The sequence below is a fragment of the Crassostrea angulata genome, chromosome 2 (genome assembly GCF_025612915.1).
Source record: "Crassostrea angulata isolate pt1a10 chromosome 2, ASM2561291v2, whole genome shotgun sequence".
Lineage (NCBI taxonomy): Eukaryota > Metazoa > Mollusca > Bivalvia > Ostreida > Ostreidae > Magallana > Magallana angulata.
In genome coordinates, this window is record NC_069112.1 from 26,733,858 (window position 1) to 26,753,845 (window position 19,988).

The following is a 19,988-nucleotide window of genomic DNA, read 5'->3' on the forward strand; positions in this document are numbered from 1 at the left end:
TATTGCAGATGCTTGAAATTTTAACACAATATTTGTATAGGCATGCCATATCGTGGGATATATTTTTGTATCAATAGGATGTCAACTTCCTGTTAAATGACGACTTTGTTTATTTTTAGCCAAAGTTTTCAAACAAATTTCCGTCAAAGATTTCTCAGCAACTATTAATCGCAGATGCTTGAAATTATAACACACTATTTGTTTAGGCATGCCATATTATGGGATATATTTCTGTACCAATCGGATGCCAGCTTTCTGTTAAATGTCGACTTTGCTTATTTTGCATATTCACATCAGAGTGGGGGTATCACAACATGTAATTAACACTTTATTCAACAGCCACATTATTGGGATTCTGATATGATATTCAATGTTTTATGAATCATCATAACAATCTTAAAACCGCTCAGACAATAGGGGTGTACAAGTCATTATGGATGTTTTGATAATTCCATTGCCCCAGGGCAATGTCCAAGATTATATAAGTGACAGATGCACATGTTCCAAACAATGGCTTCGATAGGGCTGCAGAGATGTTAAAAAGATAAGCTATCAAATCTTAAGTGAGTTTTTTAAAATTACTTTGTATTTAATCAAATACTAATAATTCTTCAAATACTTTTAAAACCACTATGATTACCAAAGGAAGTTCACTAACTTAACGAGGCCCTGCCTATGCATATTCATTCACAGGGCTCAACATTAACACTTGTCCGCTTGTATGGTACCACTTAAAAAAATATACTGACAAGTGAATATTGCTTTTTTATGTAAAGAAGTCTCCAACATAAAAAAACTAGATGCTGTCATTAGACAGTAATACCCGCACCATGTGTTTGCCCCTAAATAACACTGTTTTGTACCAGTTTAATTGAAAATGAAGGCTTATATGCAAGCTCCGGTAATACAATTAAAATTTATAATTTTCATAACTGAAGGATGAGATCCCTTCCCATATGATAATACACATCGTGACATGAGTAGCACTTTATGTGCAATTTGGGGTAGAACTGTTTGCAGTAAATTTTCAGTTAATCAATAATCTTAACATTTTATGTCATAGAAAGTATAATGGTCTACATAATTATTACAAACAAATTTAAAAATTAAATTATGCCCCCTCCCCGTGGCGGTTGCCGGTTTTAGATTTGCTTCTGTGTGCCTACATGAACATCATCGTGTGCACAGATTTAGAGAAGGGGTGGGAGTGAGGGGTCCAGACCCCCCCCCCCCCCCTTCCCGACCCCCCCCCCCCCCCCATGAAAATTCATTTATATCAATTGTAAAATTACCAAAAATACACCTTGGACCCCAACGCTCTTACAGACATGTAAGTGCTCAAACCCATTGCGCTTCAATGTTAGGTAACATTATTTGGGGGGTAAATATTTAATCAATATTTAATATACTTTATTGTTTATCTCAATAGAAAGTATACATGTACATCACAATATGCAGGTGTCCTGCACCACCTTAAAGCTGTTATTTACCTAATAAAATAGTGCAAGTGGATTTGAAGAATAGGTCATAAAAATACATGCATGTTACAAATGAATGATCTTTGTCTGAAGTTACGTACACAATACAGGTCTGCATGTCTCATTAGCGGGTACTAATTTTACCCAGCTCTTCAATTAGATGGGTTCACGTGTATATATACATGGGCGTTGCTAAAACGCGGAACGGAAAACGGAACGGAAGGGAAAACGGAAAATCTTATCTAATGTTATTTACCTCATAGATTTGTTAATCATGCTAAAAAGATATACTTTATGTACCTTTTTAATTTTTTTTGAAAGATTAGCAATATAGATTATTTATTCAATAATATTTATTTCCTCAAAATTAACAGTACATGCATTGACCACTATATTCTGTGCCAAAATATCCTCGATTCACTTTTTGCTGTATATTTATATATACCTTAGGGTTCAAGCAATTCTCTTTTAGAAGCATTAAACATTCTCATTATTCTTTCCTTAAAACGTCCTCTCTACCTTATCAGCTGGTATAAATACACGGCTAAAAATAAAGAAGTCTACGGGGTTTTGCATTTCAACAGACCCGGATGATAGTGTTGAAAAATTGTGCAAGGTCTTCTGAGTGACTTCCAAATGGAGAAAAGATGTCAACATTTTCCATTATAAATCGTCCAAATGTGCTGCATGAATATTTTGGGATCGACAGACTATAGTCCCAATATATAATCGGAAAATCAAACCAGGCGATGTCTAGAGCTCTCTAATCGGATCATATGTATATAGCTGCTGGAATAAACAACTGCTTAGTAATGCAAACGTAAACAAAATTGCATTGCTAAAAATACTAGTTTCACAAATTACCGGGTATTTTAATGTTTACTGTATTTTAATTTTTAATGTCATCAGTCCTACGGTTTTTTTTCTGCCATCTCAATGATACTGTATCGTCTGTATGATAAAAGATCGTCTAGAACACCGAAAATTCAATTTTGATTTAAGTATATACATGTACATCATATTTGAAATATAAAAATACTCAAAACACGCATAAAACGCGTTCATTAACTGCGTACGTTACACTGATATACCAGCAATACCATATAAGAAAAATAAGTAAAAAGTTATAGCTAATTTGCTCGTTTAATCATGTTAATGTTTCACAATTCGTTTACATTTGATTTTTCCGTTTCCGTACTCAACTAAAGCCGAATGAATACAATGCTATAATTGATAGACATTCATATGAATATTAATAAGATAACAAAATGTTGATAATCATTCATTAGATATAAATAAAAGATACAAAGTAAATCGTTTCTGGCCTGTCTATACCCTTTTTAAGCGATAAACGTGATGATATTTTCCATTCCGTTCCGCTTTCCGTTCCGTTTTCCGTACCACGTTTTAGCAACACCCATACATACATGTCTGTGTTTTCCGTATGCAGAAAGATCAGCTAAAGGAATTCATTATTGTGTTTTAATTGGATTATCATTATGATGTTGACCAATTTAGGTAAGCATAATACATGTAGTAGCAGTAACACAATATAATGAGATGCCAGCATACATATATAAGTTCTACTTTCACTTTCTAAATGTGATCTCCCTTTGACAGTATACTGTATCATCATCTTTTAATATTTAAATAAGCTTATCATTGTTACCTATCCTATCGCATTTGCAAAGTTTCTGTCATTTTAGTTGCAAAAGTTATTTTTTCCATTTGTCAGACTGCATGCACTATTGAGTTGACCCCATATTGACCCTGTATAAACAATTTCTTATTAAATTTGTGTATTACATGTAAGTAGGTGTAGACACTTATCATTTTTATATGAGTTTTAATAGGAAGAAAGGAGTATTTCTTTCTTAATGTATTACAATGTAGGTCATGACCTTATGGGACTGTTCTGACCCCACGTGAAACAGGAAAATACAAAATATCTTCTAATGTCATTATGATGCATCAAATGGTGTAAAGTACATTAATGACCCCCAAGTGTTGTCTTTAACCCCCCCCCCCCCCCCCCCCTTTATGAAATAGGAAATGATATGATACACTGTATATTTTGTTAACTTCTGAGATCTGAGATCCTCATCCCTAAACCATATAATTTATTTTTGCTCTTTGTGTCATTGCGCGTAAAATTGTATGTAGATTATGCCCCCTTGGAGACACCCTGACATTTTAGAACTAGAAATAATAATGTATTTTATCTTATTCATATGTTATACAGTATAGTGTTTGATACATGTGGGTAAATCCTACCCTAATGATGTCACTGCTTTGTTTAGGAGACTTTACAATTCCCCCAAATAGGCGAATACACATGGAAGTGATGCATATAACATTTTGTTTATAAATCTTAAAAATTGAATTAAGCAATTTCCAAAATGTTAATGTGAATCACGAGAGAAAAAGCAATCAAGAAATGATTTAAAATTTGCTACTGTACACATGTAAGAATGTATTAAGAAGACAGAATCTTTATAACCAGGTTAGATTTGGGGGGGGGGGGGGGGTGAATGTGGAGTATAAACATTTATAATTTGAATCATTTATTGTTATTAATTTTAACTTGTCAATGAAAACTACTTATTGATCCCAAGGTAGAAATATGACCTCTGATCATATCTCAATAGATCATTTGTCAATTATGCAAAGTGTAATATAATTTTTTTTAAGAATAACATTTTTTACCAGTTTATAAAAGTTTTTAGACACCCAAATTATATTTTGAAATGACTTTATTTTAGTAATACAGAACTGTAGTTTTCAAGTTGACAATATTTGATCGTTAATATTGAAAAATTTTCGGACTAGTAAAGATGAAGGTCAGACAAGTAAATGTCTTGGTCACTTGTTCGAATGGACAAGTAGGAAAAAAAGTTAATGTAGAACCCTGATTTATAACATTTGTAATGACAGCATACTTGAAGACAGTTAATAAACATCTTAATGAGGAATAAATAGATACATCAATTGAGTATATTTACATTCTACTATGTTTTCCATTAAATTCTGTGATGTTTAGATGCCTCTAAATGCGACATCTATTCACTGCGTATGAATTTACAAGTAATTTACATAAGTTGTTCTCTAACATTGATTTCTATGTTATCGGTGAAAAAATATATTTTACAAATGTTGTCAAAACACCATGTTTTACTGTACAGTTATTCAACAAAAAAGTTGACTTTATTATTGAAAGCAAATTTTAAGGGTTATTTTTCGTGGATTATATTTTCTGGGCTTCTTGTTTATATATGGTGTGAAGTAAAAAAATATAAAATCGCGAACGTTGAACTTTTCTCCTTCTTTTTTATATTTTTCAACTATCATAAAATGATGGCGAGATTTAAAGATCCATGAAGAATGCTTCTTGCGATTTTACGCGGATATTTATTCCTCGCGTTTAATAAGGAATTTACAGTATACTGGAAGCTGTCGATAGATATATTTTTATTAGGAGGGGGAAGGGGGGAATAAATCTTTGTATCTTTCTCAAAATCAAGCATTAAGCAAGCACTGAAAGGTGAAAGTTTAATATGATATTTTTTAATTTTGTTTGTAGAGATCAAGGAAGGATGTTGATGAGTCTGATTCATCAAGTGAACATGATGTCGGACCAGAAGAAATCAAAGAAATAAGACAAGAGCTTGACCTTAATATAAAGTCTAGAAGTAAGCAGCATTAAATGATATATAGGTCATGTCCCTGAAGGGTATGGTCCTGACCCGAAATAGAGCTTATTTGCAGGAACGGATGCATGATATAGGATATGATAGGATTGTTAGGGTCGTCAGTTCCCAACTTTCCAACAGAAGACCCTATTGTTTTCGTTTTCTTAACATTTTTCTTAAAGCTCAAAAATCTCAGACATGGTGCAACGACTTTTTCTGATATTTTCATAGATAAAAAAGAGTATCAAAATCTTTTATCACGTACATTTTTGTTGATTAAGTCACTTCCAATCTGCCAATATATTCGTTCATCTTTTTAGCTCACCTGAGCTGAAAGCTCAAGTGAGCTATTCTGATCACATTTTGTCTGTCGTCCGTCTGTCCGTCCGTAAACTTTTCACATTTTCTACATCTTCTCAAGAACCACTGGGCCAATTTCAACCAAACTTTGCACAAAGCATTCTTAGCCTAAGGGGATTCTAAGTTGTGAAAATTAAGGACCACGCCCTTTTGCAAAGGGAGATAATTAGGAATTTATGAAAATTTTCGAGAAATTTTCAAAAATCTTCTTCTCATGAACCATAAGACCAGGAAAGCTGAAACTTGTGTGGAAGCAATCCTCAGGTAGTGTAGATACAAAATTGTGAAATCATGACCCCCGGGGGTAGGGTGGGGCCACAATGGGGGATTGAAGTTTAACATATGAATATATAGAGTATATCTTTAAAAATCTTCTTCTCAGAAACTAATCAGCCAGGAAAGCTGAAACTTGTGTGAAAGCATCCTCAGGTAGTGTAGATTCAAAGTTGTGAAAATCATGATCCCCGAGGTAGGGTGGGGCCACAATGGGGGGGGGGGGTCGAAGTTTTACATAGGAATATATATAGTAAATCTTTAAAAATCTTCTTCTCAGAAACTAATCAGCCAGGAAAGCTGAAACTTGTGTGGAAGCATCCTCAGGTAGTGTAGATTCAAAGTTGTTCAAATCATGACCCCCGGGGCTAGTGTGGGGCCACAATGGGTGGTCAAAGTTTAACATAGGAATATATAGAGTAAATCTTTAAAAATCTTCTTCTCAGAAACTAATCAGCCAGGAAAGCTGAAACTTGTGTGAAAGCATCCTCAGGTAGTGTAGATACAAAGTATGTATTATGTATTATTGTACATTGTCCAGATAGTTTGTATTATGACTCCAATAATCTGATTTTATCATACCTATTGTTTCTCAGGTGAGCGATGTGGCCCATGGGCCTCTTGTTTAATAAAGTGATTTTGTCCTCCCTTTTTCTCAAAAATGATTAAGGATAGAAGATTGAAATTTTTAGGAATGGTAGATGTTTGAATTGTTAGATGCTATCAGGTAAAAGCATGATCGTATGTCACTTAGAGTCCACTCAAACTGCATTTTTGGAAAATTGTGTTTTAAAAATTTTAAAATCAAAAAGTTTACAATTTTTTTCATCAGGATATGTTTTAAACTTAACAAATTTTAATATGAGCAGGACGTCCATCACTTTCGGTCCACCGTAAATGATTCCAAAATTTCGAATTTTGGAATTTTAAAGCATAATCGTTCTGTAAACATTGTTGTACTAAATAGAAATCTGAAAACCGTTTTAAAATTGGACAATGCATTGCTGAGATATTAAAGTTTAAAAATGACCTATTCTGAAAATTTTATATTTGCAGTGTAGGTCCAAAATTTAGTTTAATAGAAAGTTAATATAGTAACTCGTACTAAATGTCAACATTTTAATTTAACCATATCATTTATTCATAATCAAACGGAAGACTCACTTGTTGCTTGCAATGAGATCATGTCTAGATTTGCCAGCTTTCACTGGTCAGTACAACAGTTTGTGGGACTATTATGCAAGCATCTGTGGCTATTATAGATTCTTATTTGGTAAAATTTTGACCCCTGGACTAATAGGGGTTCAAAATTTAAAATAGAAGTCAATAGGGCAAATTTTTAAATATCTTTTAAAGAACTACAATGCTACAATATGTGAGATTACTATGCATGCAAACTTGGATAATGTAGATTCAATATTTTTAAAATAGTGACCCCTGGACGTCTGGGATCCAAGATGAGTTCAAACTTTAATGTAGAAGTATAATGGAAAATATTTAAAAATCTTCTCAACAAGAACAACATTGCTTCAATTTGTCAGATTACTACATAAACATCCTCAAATTGTGTAGATTCCAAGTTATAAAAGCCATGACCTTGGATCTAATATTGGGGCCCTAGATGGGGTTGAAAGTTTAAAATAGAAATATAGAGGGAAAATGTTTAAAAATCTACAAGAGAACTACAATGCTTCAATTTGTGAGATTACTTTGCAAGCATTCTTAAATAATGTCGATTCTGATTTAATACAGCTCTGAGCACTGGACCAAAAGTCCAATCCACACTTTGCAAAAGGACTATATATGATATGGGCCTAAAATGGCCCCCTAAAATTAACATCATCATTTTACTATAAATCTTTGTTTTCATAGTACAGATATGTATGTGATGTGTTTACATAATATTCATTTTGGTTCAAGTGCCCACAATTTAGAAATTTGACATCGTAAAGACAACCTTTTCCCGCCATTTTTAGCAAAAAACTCCTTGTTTTCAAGCAGTTTTTCCTTCCAAAAACATTGAGGGCATGCTTGAACAAACAAAATATTTTAATCAGAGATGTATCTAGCCAAGACTAATAAGTGACAAAAAAAAATTCTTTGTTCAAGCATGCGCTCTATATTTTCCATTCGTAAATAGATAAGAAAAATGTCAATTTTTGGCTGATTTTGATTGAATGATAGAAATAGCGTCACTTCTGACGTCATATACTGCCAGTAAGTGCAAAAAAATCAAATAAATAGATGAAAAATATATTTAATATCAACTCTTCTAAAAAATAAGTTAACATTATATTGTACCCGTAACACTTAAAAAATAGCGAATTATGGGGGCCAAATTTAACTCTTATCATATATAGTTCTTTGTTCCTCTTTGCGGGTCCACCCAAACGTCAAAAGAGAAAAAACAACTTTTCCCTTCTATATGCAACCGAATATTTGGTTGCCCTGTGAAGAAATCTCTTGAAATCTTAATTCATTCCTCTGATGTGTGGGTTGCCCCAACTTGTGGCAATCCAAATTCAAAGCGGAAATGGATTTCTAATGTCAAATGACAAAATTACAACCCTCTAAACTACAAAAGCTACTGTGAGAAATATATGGGTTTTTCCTCAAAGATGGCAGCCAATGAACACTTTTGTAAAGTGTGGATTGGTCTATACTGGGGCCCAAAGAGGGGGGGGGGGGTCATAGTTTAACAGAAATATATATGGAAAATGTTAAAAAAATCTTCATAATGCTTTATATCACTGAAAATGTTGTTAATCTTTCCTATTTCTGCTGGCAGGTAAACGACACATCTGGACAAACGATGAAAATTCACTTATAAGTGGATATTTTGCTGAAGAAATAAAAAATAGAGAAGAAGAAGGAAACAAAGGGGCATTGAATAGTAAGATAATACCAAGATCCCTATCTGTTACCACGATTTTTATTTTATTTTTCTAGATTCATGGGCAACACCGAATACAATGTACATTACTGTAAAAGAAGAGGAGGGTAGAGTATTTTATTCTTGTTTGTCTGTCTGGGTGTCCATAAAAAAATATTCTCATAAGCTATTAATTGCAGATGCTTAAAATTTTAACACACTATCTGTTTGGGCATGCCATATGATGGGATTCAATTTTGTACAAAATTAATTTGGTGTCAACTCCCTGTAAATGATTACTGTTTATTTTAAGACTTCAAATTTCAAACTTGTGTCTCGGCAACAACTCATCACAAATGTCTGAAATTTTAACACGCTACTTATTTGGGAATGCCACATAGTGGTATTTATTTTTTAAATAATAAATCTGATGCCAATTACCTTTTAAATGATGATCTGTTTGATGAATTTTCAAACAAATTTTTGTTGCCATTTTCTTGTTGCAGATGTCTTAAATTTTAGCACACTAGTTCTTTAGGCATGCCTTACGTATACTGTGGGATTTATTTTGAACAAATTAAGTGTCAACTTGCTGTTAAATTACCATTTTGTTTATTATTTGTATTCGCATCATAGCTGGGATATCACGAGTGAACATTCATGCCAACTATGATTTTCATAAAACATGATATTGGTGACCCACCATTTAAATAAGATACAATATCAGTAGTAAATTGCATGAAGAATTTAATGATACTTATTGTTTTCACAGACTTCACATATAAATAACTTAAAGGTAAATCAGTCCAAAACTAGCGCACGTTTTTGTGAGCAATAAATTTAATACATATTTTTTTCCATGGGTGGCACTGTATCTCCCAGGTCATCCATCTGAAACTCCTTTCCGAATTTTTTCAGACCAGAAGCTACAGACATGCAGCTAGTTAGAAAAGGGATTTGATAATGAACATAAAGATTTCCATGGGGAAAATGAATTTCTATGTAAATAAGATATACATGTATCATACAACATTGTCAAGATATTTTATATTATGATTTCATGAAGCTTAATTTTCATGCCTATGGTTGCTCAGGTGAGCAAGTAGCCCATAGGCCTCTTATTTTTTAGCTCACCTGAGCTGAAAGCTCAAGTGAGCTTTTCTGGTCACATTTTGTCCAGCGTCCGTCTGTCTGTCTGTGCATCTGTCTGTGTGTCTGTAAACTTTATACATTTTCGACTTCTACTCCTGAACCACTTGGCCAATTTCATTCAAACTTGGCACAAAGCATCATTGGGTAAAGGGGATTCAAGTTTTGTTTAAATAAAGGGGCATGCCTTATTTCCAGGGGAAATAATTAGGATTTATTGAAAATTTGGTGATATTTTTCAAAAATCTTTTTCTCAAAAACCATTTGGCAAGAAAAGCTGAAACTTGTGTGGAAGTATCGTCAGATAGTGTAGATTCAAGTTTGTTCAAATCATGGTCCCCAGGGGTAAGATGGGGCCACAAGGGGGGTGCAAATTTTTACATAGGAATATAGAGAAATTTTATTTGAAATCTTTTACTCAGAACACAACTGGCCAGAAAAGCTGTAACTTGTGTGAAGTATCATCAGGTAAGGTAGATTCAAGTTTGGTCAAATTATGATCCCCGGGGTTAGGGTAGATCTTTACAAAGGAATATATTGAGACATATTTTTTTCTTTAAAAAAAGCACATTTTCTTAGAAAAGATGCAACATTAGTGAAAGCAACCTTTGATATTGTAGATTCAAATCTGTCAAAAGCAAATTTTTCAGTAGTAGGATTGAGCCACATTCAACAAAGCTCAAATGTTATCAAGAAATTTGACATATTTTTGATTCTTTACAATTATTTAGACTTTGGCCTCTGAACAATTCTTGGGCTTCACAAGTTTGATGTAGGTTTATATCCCATTTGATTTAGATCGTCTTGAGAGCTGTAATGCTCAATATGTGAAATGACTATACTTTGACAAAAAGGGATCAATGATAAACAGAATATCCAGGGGAAAAATTGATTTTTTCAAATACAGGATCTGTTAGACTACATTATTCATATTTTTTATGGTGTATTACTTTGTAAAGCAGATTTTATAATGTCTATTGTTGCTCAGGTGAGCAATGTGGCCCATGGGCCTCTTGTTTTATTTAGGGAAACTGCCCATCCATGTGTGCAATAGGGCTATCCACTGTTTTAGTTGTAGGATAAAGATAAGCTCTTTGTAAAGACCCATTACAAAGTCACATCATTTTAAGTGTTTACTTTTAGGGGCATATTTGTACATCAAACACATCTTCTTCTGGGTTTTTTTCTACAGTAAAGGATAAAGTCAAGAGGTTTATTGAACAATACCCAGACTTTCTGAAGGAAGAAGAAGTTGCTAAGAGGAAATCCATGATCAGAATAAAGGTTATAAACAACAGAAGAAGATTTAGAGAAGAGTTTTTTAAAAAATATGGACCATTATTTAATTGTGAAAAAAAGGAGAGAACAAAATAAGGTAAAACTGTTATGATTATATTTTGTTCTTTAGTTTGAAATAAATATGTTTTATAAGTGAAGATATTTATTTATGCCCCCTTCTTAGAAAGGATGGCATATTGCTTTGCTGCTGTTGGTTGGTTTGTCGGTCCACCAATAGTTTCCATTCATTTCCTTCACAGAGGATGAACGTATTGAATGAAATTTAGTATACAGCTTTATCATGATAATATCTAGGTCAAGTTTGATGTTGGATATGATGGAGCGATTTTTGACAGAGTTATGCCCCTTGGACGTAGAAAAATTCCAGTTATTTGTAGTTTCCGTTTATTTTCTTTGCAGAGGATGCACATATTGTTATGAAATTTAGTAAACACTGGGTTTGATATTAAGTTTTTGAATCACTAGACCAGTTGGGCTACCTCAGCAATGTTTTACTAGCCCAAGCCCTGACCAATTTCGACAAAAATAGACTAAAAGTTATAACATATAGAAAATTTGAAAGATTTGTTTATGTTTAGTTGTATTGGTTTATCTTTACCAGTAATGAATCATTCAAACACTATTTAAGATTTAATTTATTCAAGCTGTACTAAAAATGATACAGGTATTCAATGGCCAACAAAACTTTAGGGAGACTTTACTTCATTATGATTAAAAAATTAATCAACTTCTAAAAATAAAAATCAAATATATTAGATTTAAATTATATGATGTATTCATACATTTTATAGATCAAATGTTTTGTAATTGTGTTAACTAAAATGAGAAATAAAATCAGTCTATGTTTTGTAGTGTAGATTGGTGGCAGTAGTCCAACCCAACCATTATGTTGAGGATTTTGATTTAAAAAAAAAGATATTATAACTGTTAACAAAAGGTTTTAAGATTATTTTAGCATAAATTTGGCAGTGTTATTAGCTAATTACAAGTTACTAACAAAGGACTATATATGATAAGGCCTAAAATGGCCTCCTAAAATGAACATCATCATTTTACTCTCATTCTTTATTTTCTTAGTACAGATATGTATGTGATGTGTTTACATAATATTCATTTTGGTTCAAGTGCCCACAATTTAGAAATATGACATTGTAAAGACAACCTTTTCCCGCCATTTTTGCATTTTTAGCGTAAAACAACTTGTTTTCAAGCAGTTTTTCCTTCCGAAAACATAGAGCGCATTCTTGAACAAATAAAATATTTTAATCAGAGATGTATCTAGCCAAGACTAATACGTGACAAAAAATTTCCTCGTTCAAGCATGCGCTCTATATTTCCTATTTGTAAATAGATAAGAAAAATGTCAATTTTTGGCTGATTTTGATTGAATTATAGAAATGGCGTCACTTCTGACGTCATATACTGCCAGTGAGTGCAAATAAATCAAATAAATTGATGAAAAATATATTTTATATCAACTCTTTAAAAAAATTAGTTAACATTTTATTGTACCCGAAACACTTAAAAAATGGCGAATAATGGGGGCCAAATTTAACTCTTTTCATATATAGTTCTTTACTGTTATATCAACACCAGCCTTAAAGTAATGAGCATCATTTTGTACAGAATGTGTTTGCATCACCCGTATTTATAACCCCTTTAGATAAGACAGACTTGATTAATTAATCACAAGAGGCATAAACTGAGTTTGTGAAGACGTCTTTAGAATTAAATAATTTATTATTTTATTGCCGCTAGGGTTAATTTGCACGATTATGAACTTCGTGTACAGGGCGACATGAACTTTTAGTTCGGGGGAAATTCAAAAAGTGAGTATTTCGCCTACCTTATCCCCTGAGATAGTCCTTGGGTTTTACCTAAGTTACAGTAGTTTGTAGAATGTATGCCTGTTAGGATTTTATTATATTTTAAATCAAGTGCAAATTCATTTTTTTTTTACACGACCAGTCGGGCTAGCACACTGACATTTTACCCCGACCGGACCTATCGTTTACTAGACTCATTCGGTCGGGCATGCCTTAGTGTCAAACCCTGATACAGGTTTATCATGATAAGTTTGATGTTAGGTATGATGAAGCAATTTTCGATAGAGTTATGCCTCATGGACGTAGAAAAATTCTGATTATTTGCAGTTTACATTCATTTTCTATGCAGCAGATGCACATATTGAATTGAAATTGGTATATTGGTTTATCATGATAATATCTAGGTCAAATTTGCTTTTGGGTACAATGAACCAATTTTTGACAGGAGTTATGCACCTTGGACTTTCAATTATTTACATTTTCTGTTAATTTTCTTTGCAGATGTTACAATTATTTGCAGTTTTCCATTCATTTTCTTCACAGATTTTTCCAAGAGAGGGGGGCATAAGTGTTTTACAAACATCTCTTGTTTGAATGAATTCAGTATTTCAAATGTAAAAGAATAGTAATTTAATGCTCTGTTTTAACTGCTCAGCTTTGTATGATTAATATATATCTACCCCTGTTGTAAGATCCTTCATTTTACCGTTATTCCATCTGTTTTTTGCACACACTAATAGTATGGAGGGTATTTCGTAAACTTGTAAATCGAATGTGCAATGGTGTTGGTGCGTGAGCCTGAGGATGAATGTGTGTTACTCGGGCATAAACACTGTACGATTTGATGCTGTTCCTTCATATTCACATTTTGGAACTTTATTGTTTTGATTAGTTGATTTAACTTTCAACTTTGCACAATTTTAATTTGTAGTTTCTGTATTTGTATCTTCATGGTAGGAAATAGCACATCTGACATGATATAAATTGACAAATGTAAAGTCTTCAAGTTTGTTAAATTTAGACATGACTTTATATGGCAAAGTGCCTTGCTGCGGTGAAAAGGCATGCTGTAATTGCCGAAATGGACAAAAATAAAACCACAATATTCAGTCAAACTGTTGTATTAAGCTTTTAATGAACGACACTATTAATTTAGATTAAAAATGTTATTTACAGAAAAATTATTCGGGTATGATTGAAACTGGACCAAAAAAGGAAGAGTGTATTTATGTAAAAATCATTCCGATGAATGTGGCAAATGCGCTAATTTCTGTTATTTAACTCTCATGGTATTATATGATTAGGGTTAAAAAAGAAATCCCTAATAACTTATTTCTCTAAAATAATTTGACATGTAATTTAAACTGGAATTTAAGTTAATGCGTACTCTTTTCTAGAAATGAGACGGATCAAGAAGTTTCCTATAGGGGTGAATGTGAATATATTTTTTGAAAGACATGGGTTTTGGAGACTGCCATTGCTTCTGAATTCTAAGAATTTTGAGGGAGAATTTTTGTTTTCTCTGAATTAATTATAAAACTGTATGTAGCTATATACATACTTTTTATCCCCTCGCGCAACTTGTTGATGGGGATATAGCATTGCTGCTGAGCGTGTGTGTGTGTATGTATGTATATTGCATGTGTGTGTGAATTTGTCCATTGTCAGCTCTTTAGCAAAATTCCAAGAAAACCCTCCAGTGAATAGTCATTAAACCCTGTACACTTCTTTGGCATGGTGAAAGGACAAACCCTATTGATTTCCAAGTCAATTGAATCAATATTTTTTGAATTATCATAAAAAAGCAAAGTTAAAACATTAATTTTATGTACGACTTGACAATAGACATTTCCGGTAATTTTAAATACGACTTAAAGTAAATTGCTACCGTGCCATGTTCAGTTCAAATGAACAACTTGATATTTTATTGGATTTTAATCTAGTAAAGGTAAAAAAAAAAAGCAAACCTTTTGTAGTATTGGAGGATTAGAAGATTGCCCTTAGGTAAAAGTTGAAGCGGGCAAGAAATTAAAGTCTTCTGATTGACATCGAAACAAGCAGTCGACTTTCGAACAAATTTTCCAGTATTACTTACAATAGGAGGATACTTTGACAGATAACGCACATTTATCACGCAAAGATTATTTTATATCAATAACTACATATCTACTACTATGGGTTGACATACCACAAGCAACTAGAATTGTCCATCAGAGCAGGCTACAGATCGCTAGATCTTCAGCTACGTTTCATAATATACATGTATACGGATCGTTTATGTATGCTTATATAAAAATGAATGTCACTTAATTAACTTTAAAGTATATGTGTTCATGTTTTGAGGAAAACTGTACAGCCACACTGAAAACACGTACAGGTACCCCCCTTCCCCCAATTTATACACCACAAAGCTTGGGGATTAGGATAAAATAGAAAGTATGAATTTAAAATCGGTTTTAGAAATACTTCTAAAAATACTTCTGATTTACCAACTTCAGTAAGTGAATTTGTATTGAATCGACACTCAGAACACCTTACTATATCCCGTAATAATTGCTTGAAATCAAAGGTTTTGCCAATTTTCACCTTATTTCTATATATTACTTGTTTCAATATATTACCAAAAAAATGAAATATTTTTCAAAATGATTTATGCACATTTTATTATCATGACATTTAACTATATCATGGAAATTATATATTTTTTTTAAAAAGGGTGTGTCATGTACTTCTTTTGTCTCATTAAAATCAAAATCTTAAGGTACTTCACTACACCTAAACATATACTTTTCACGACACTACGTCACAAGATGGCGATTTAAATGTTTTGTTAAACTGTTTATATCGTTCGATTGGGTGGTATATCGTCCTAGCTCAGTGGTTAAAGTATTGGGCTTCTGAACCGGAGATCATGAGTTCGAATCCGCCTGGGGCTTTTGTTGATGTTTACTGAATTAAATTTTCGAAAATGCTATTTTTCATCCAAAGTTGCACATTTTTTTTACCTATTTGACTTCTTATCTATTATGGTATCTATCATAATCAAGTATTTTTCTGCTGATTTGAGAAAAATATTTCAAGGTGTAGTGAGCCACCTTAAAACTAATGTCTTTAGATAGTTTGTTTTTCTTATTGATAACTTTGTTACTCAGTTAGTGGTAATGATAAGGATGCATTTGGAGATATTTTCTTATTCAGCTGAGCTCTATACTTTAATAATTTGGTGCATGTTCTCTAATAAAAAGTGCAAAAAGTGACAGCATCCTAACATCCAGACATGTCTTAAACTTATTAGAACCCGACACTCTTAATGAAGCATTTGGTCAGTTGCTTATATGTCATAGCTAATTGAGAGTATTAATAGCACAGCAGATTTTTGCTTCTTTCTAGACTGATCATACATTCAGGGAACATCTCAGTAATTTTATATATTTACATTCACCAGTGTCTATGCCTGTGATAACACTACGTATCAATTTTGTACTATATAACTCATAAAGCCAAATTGAGGCGCCAGCGGGGTTTGCTTATTCATATTTAAACATTTAATCGTACGACGGTTTTAAATAATATAAATATAAGTAATAAAGAATCATTGTTTAAAAATTGTGAGCTGATAATTTCGGTCGTGGCGTGATCAAATCTATCATAAAGCCCTTCGGGCTTTATTGGATTTGATCACGCCCCGACCGAAATTATCACCTCATAATACTCAAAGAATGATTCCTTATTCCTTATATAGAATTTATGTCACTTAAATGTAAACTTCCAATGCTTTTGATAAGTTTGGCAAGTATTCAGTACAGATTGACACGGTGCGTTTATAATGCGGCTAACAGATGTAGTCAGACAATAGGAAAAAGTCTTTGGATCATTTTCCAACCTAGATCTCGTGAGAAAACACTTAGAGAAATTGGAATACTTGTTTAAAATATAGCGTGAGCCAAGGGCTTCCTGTAAATACAAGATGGCGAGTGTTAATTGTCTTTTTACGTTTTTTTATGTACAGTCATTGGACAAAAGTATTCGTCGGTGACGTCAAAATGGCGGCGATTTGTTTACATTAACTACTCAATAAAAACTTCTCTCCTGATTTTAATATTCGTTGTCTTACCTTAATATTTTGTGAGATTGCCCTTCATTTTAATTACTTCTTGTAGACGGGTTGGAATGGTGTCATATAGCTGGCGAATATAATCAACCGATATGTTTTGCCAGAAACGTGTCACTTCCGCGATCAGCTGATCTTTAGAATCAATGGTGTTTCTTGTACACTGCAGGTGTCTTTTAAGTTTTAACCAAATATTTTCAATGATATTAATATCGGGAGACTGGGCTGGCCATGATGTAGTGTTTACATTATTTTCTTCCATATAGGCATTGAGTAATCGCGATCTATGAACGGGGGCATTGTCATCTTGAAACACATAATTTCCATGAGGAAAATGTCGAACAATAACGGGCCACAAATTGTTTTCTAATATTTCAATATATTTTTCAGAGTTAATATTACCGTTAACACTGGTCAATGTTCCAACACCATCGTAACAAATACAACCCCAGATCATAACAGACAGTTTTCTCTTCGATGGCGGGCACACGAGATGGGGGTTGTCAACTTCGTCGGTCTTTCGCCAGATATATACGCGGTTGTTATTGCCTATTTCTACTTGACATTCATCACTAAATATCCAGTCCTTCCAGTGATCATCAACAGTCCAGTTTTTTCTTTCTCTGCACCAAGAAACGCGTTTTTTCCTGTTACATACTCTGACGACCATCTTCTTTTTCTGCACCGGTCTATTATATCCCATTTTAAATAATTTTCTCCTGACAGTCTTTGAACAAAAAGTAGAATCTTTTGCATTATTTATTTCACTCGTTATGTCATCCAGTGTCCCTCTGCTGTTAGTTTTCACGATTCTTGAAAGTTGGACTTCATCGCGCACGGTGAACTTCGGCTTCCGCCCAGATCGATGCCTGTTTTCCATACTTCCATGAACTTCAAATTTTTTAATAATACTACCAATAGTAGTCCTTGATATTCCAAACAACCTCCCAATTTTTGCCTTATTCTTCTCTGTCTTATAAGCTTCTACAACTTTCATTCTCACAGCCACCGGAATTTCCTCTAATTTACGAGGGGGCATTTTCCCGAGCTTTGTTTATAGAAAATTTTGACAGCCGACAAAAATTTTGAACTCTGACGTAATCTAGAAACTATGACGTATTTATGAGAAGAAATTCCGAACCCGACGTGCTTTCTATAAATAGCACGATACAAAAATAGCCGCGACGAATTTACTACATCAAAGGCATTTTGACGCCAGCGACGAATACTTTTGTCCAATGACTGTACATTGAATAGTACACTTTTTACCATGATTGAAACAGGGTTTTCAGTAGAGAGAATAAGAGGAAAGTTGATAATGAAAGAGTGGGAAGGAAATTAAAATAATTAATGAAGTTATAAATAAGAATGTGAACATTAGGAGGAAACAGATCAAGGTAAAAATGAAAGAAAGAGTTTGAAACTCAAATATAGTTATTTGTAAAACATAAAATCGAAATCCAATTGAATTTTACAAAATACCGATTATCATTATCTGTAAATGGTACATGTATATTAACTCACAGCAAAAAAAAAAATCATCTGGGTTTCATTTTCAAAATATATTTATTGAAAAAGAGTTATAGTGATATCTAATGAAATGCTTTTCAATAAAAACACCGGTTTGTGTAAAACCTGTTAATAATTATTGTTCAGTAAATAAGACAGTTTGTTTAAGTGCACCCCACTTCTATAATCTTTCAATTGAGTTTCACAGAATTAGTCACACATTACCACATGTGGCTTGGGTACCTGCCAAGTGTCATGTTTGATTACTGCAGTTCTTTTTTAAAGTTTATGTAATAAAAAGAATGTGCTTAATAAAGAAAGGTTTTGCACAATTCTTGTGGGTTATTTGATTATTATATTTAAAGAAGTTATTTAAAAAACGAAATGTCCCATGTATGCCTTGTTATATTTAGTCAAAACTGGAAGTAGAGGAGAAAAAACAAAATGAAAACATGTCAGCTAATCCAAGTCTATTGGTGAATCATGTAATTTTTCCAGTTAGTATTAATTAATTTTAGCAATAGCCATGGTTGGTTATTATAATAGATCGCTTAAAACAGTTATTTTTCCTGACAAAATAACTAATATATATCAAGCGGGGTCAACTATACTGATATGCCATTAAAACATACATATTTTGTGTGATGTGTGATACAGGGCTCAAAGTTGCGACTTAAATTCAGGTTTTGCGACATAAATTAAAAACCAGTGGCCATTTGGCGACCAAAAATATCCGCCCGGTTCGTTTTTAAAAATTCTACACCGGTTCAAAAATCTTTCAAAATATAAACAAAATGGCGGACTATTTAAACAACATGACATTTTTTGGTCCTATATTAATAAATACAAAGAAAAGACTTCGTCCAGTGGAAGTTTTATATGCCAAACTGCACAAGACAAATATGTTTAGTAATGTTTGTGAGAATTTTACATAACGCGAAGGTAAACTTATTTTGTTACGCCAATGTGAAAGAACTTTGTACAAGATATTCCTTTTACATATCCACTCAAAACAGAATGTACAATTTTTGAGATTTTAGTAGACTTGTCTCCCAAGAATCAATGAAAAAGAGAACTTAAGTGTAAAAAATATTTTAATAATGAGTGTGATGTGTCATTTGGACCGATATGACTGGATGGATGGAAATTATTTTTTTTTTTTTGCTAGATGTGAAACAAATAAAAACTTTTTCAACAATACACTTCTTTTATTATTTTCTGCAGTATATTTAATGTCAGAGAGAAAATATTCAGATATCTTAATGCTGCATTAATTTTTACTAACAGCGACCTGAATTTGAAAATGGCGAGTTAAATTCAAAGTAGGTTACCATTTGGCGACTTAGTCCAAAAGGCTATTTTGAGCCCTGAGATAAATGATTTAGTATATCTTATTTTTTCATCATTATAATTATACTCAAA

General features: G+C 32.8%; 1 protein-coding gene across 1 annotated transcript in view; it reads left to right on the top strand.

Moving 5' to 3' along the window:
• Positions 1-19,988, top strand: part of LOC128174094 (uncharacterized) — a 197,451-nt gene that overhangs the window by 170,042 nt on the left and 7,421 nt on the right. The window contains exons 27-29 of the mRNA XM_052839729.1: positions 5,059-5,167; positions 8,589-8,693; positions 11,014-11,196. Of these exons, the coding sequence (XP_052695689.1) occupies positions 5,059-5,167; positions 8,589-8,693; positions 11,014-11,195 (396 nt within the window). The 3' untranslated portion in view covers position 11,196. The remainder of the gene's footprint in view (positions 1-5,058; positions 5,168-8,588; positions 8,694-11,013; positions 11,197-19,988) is intronic.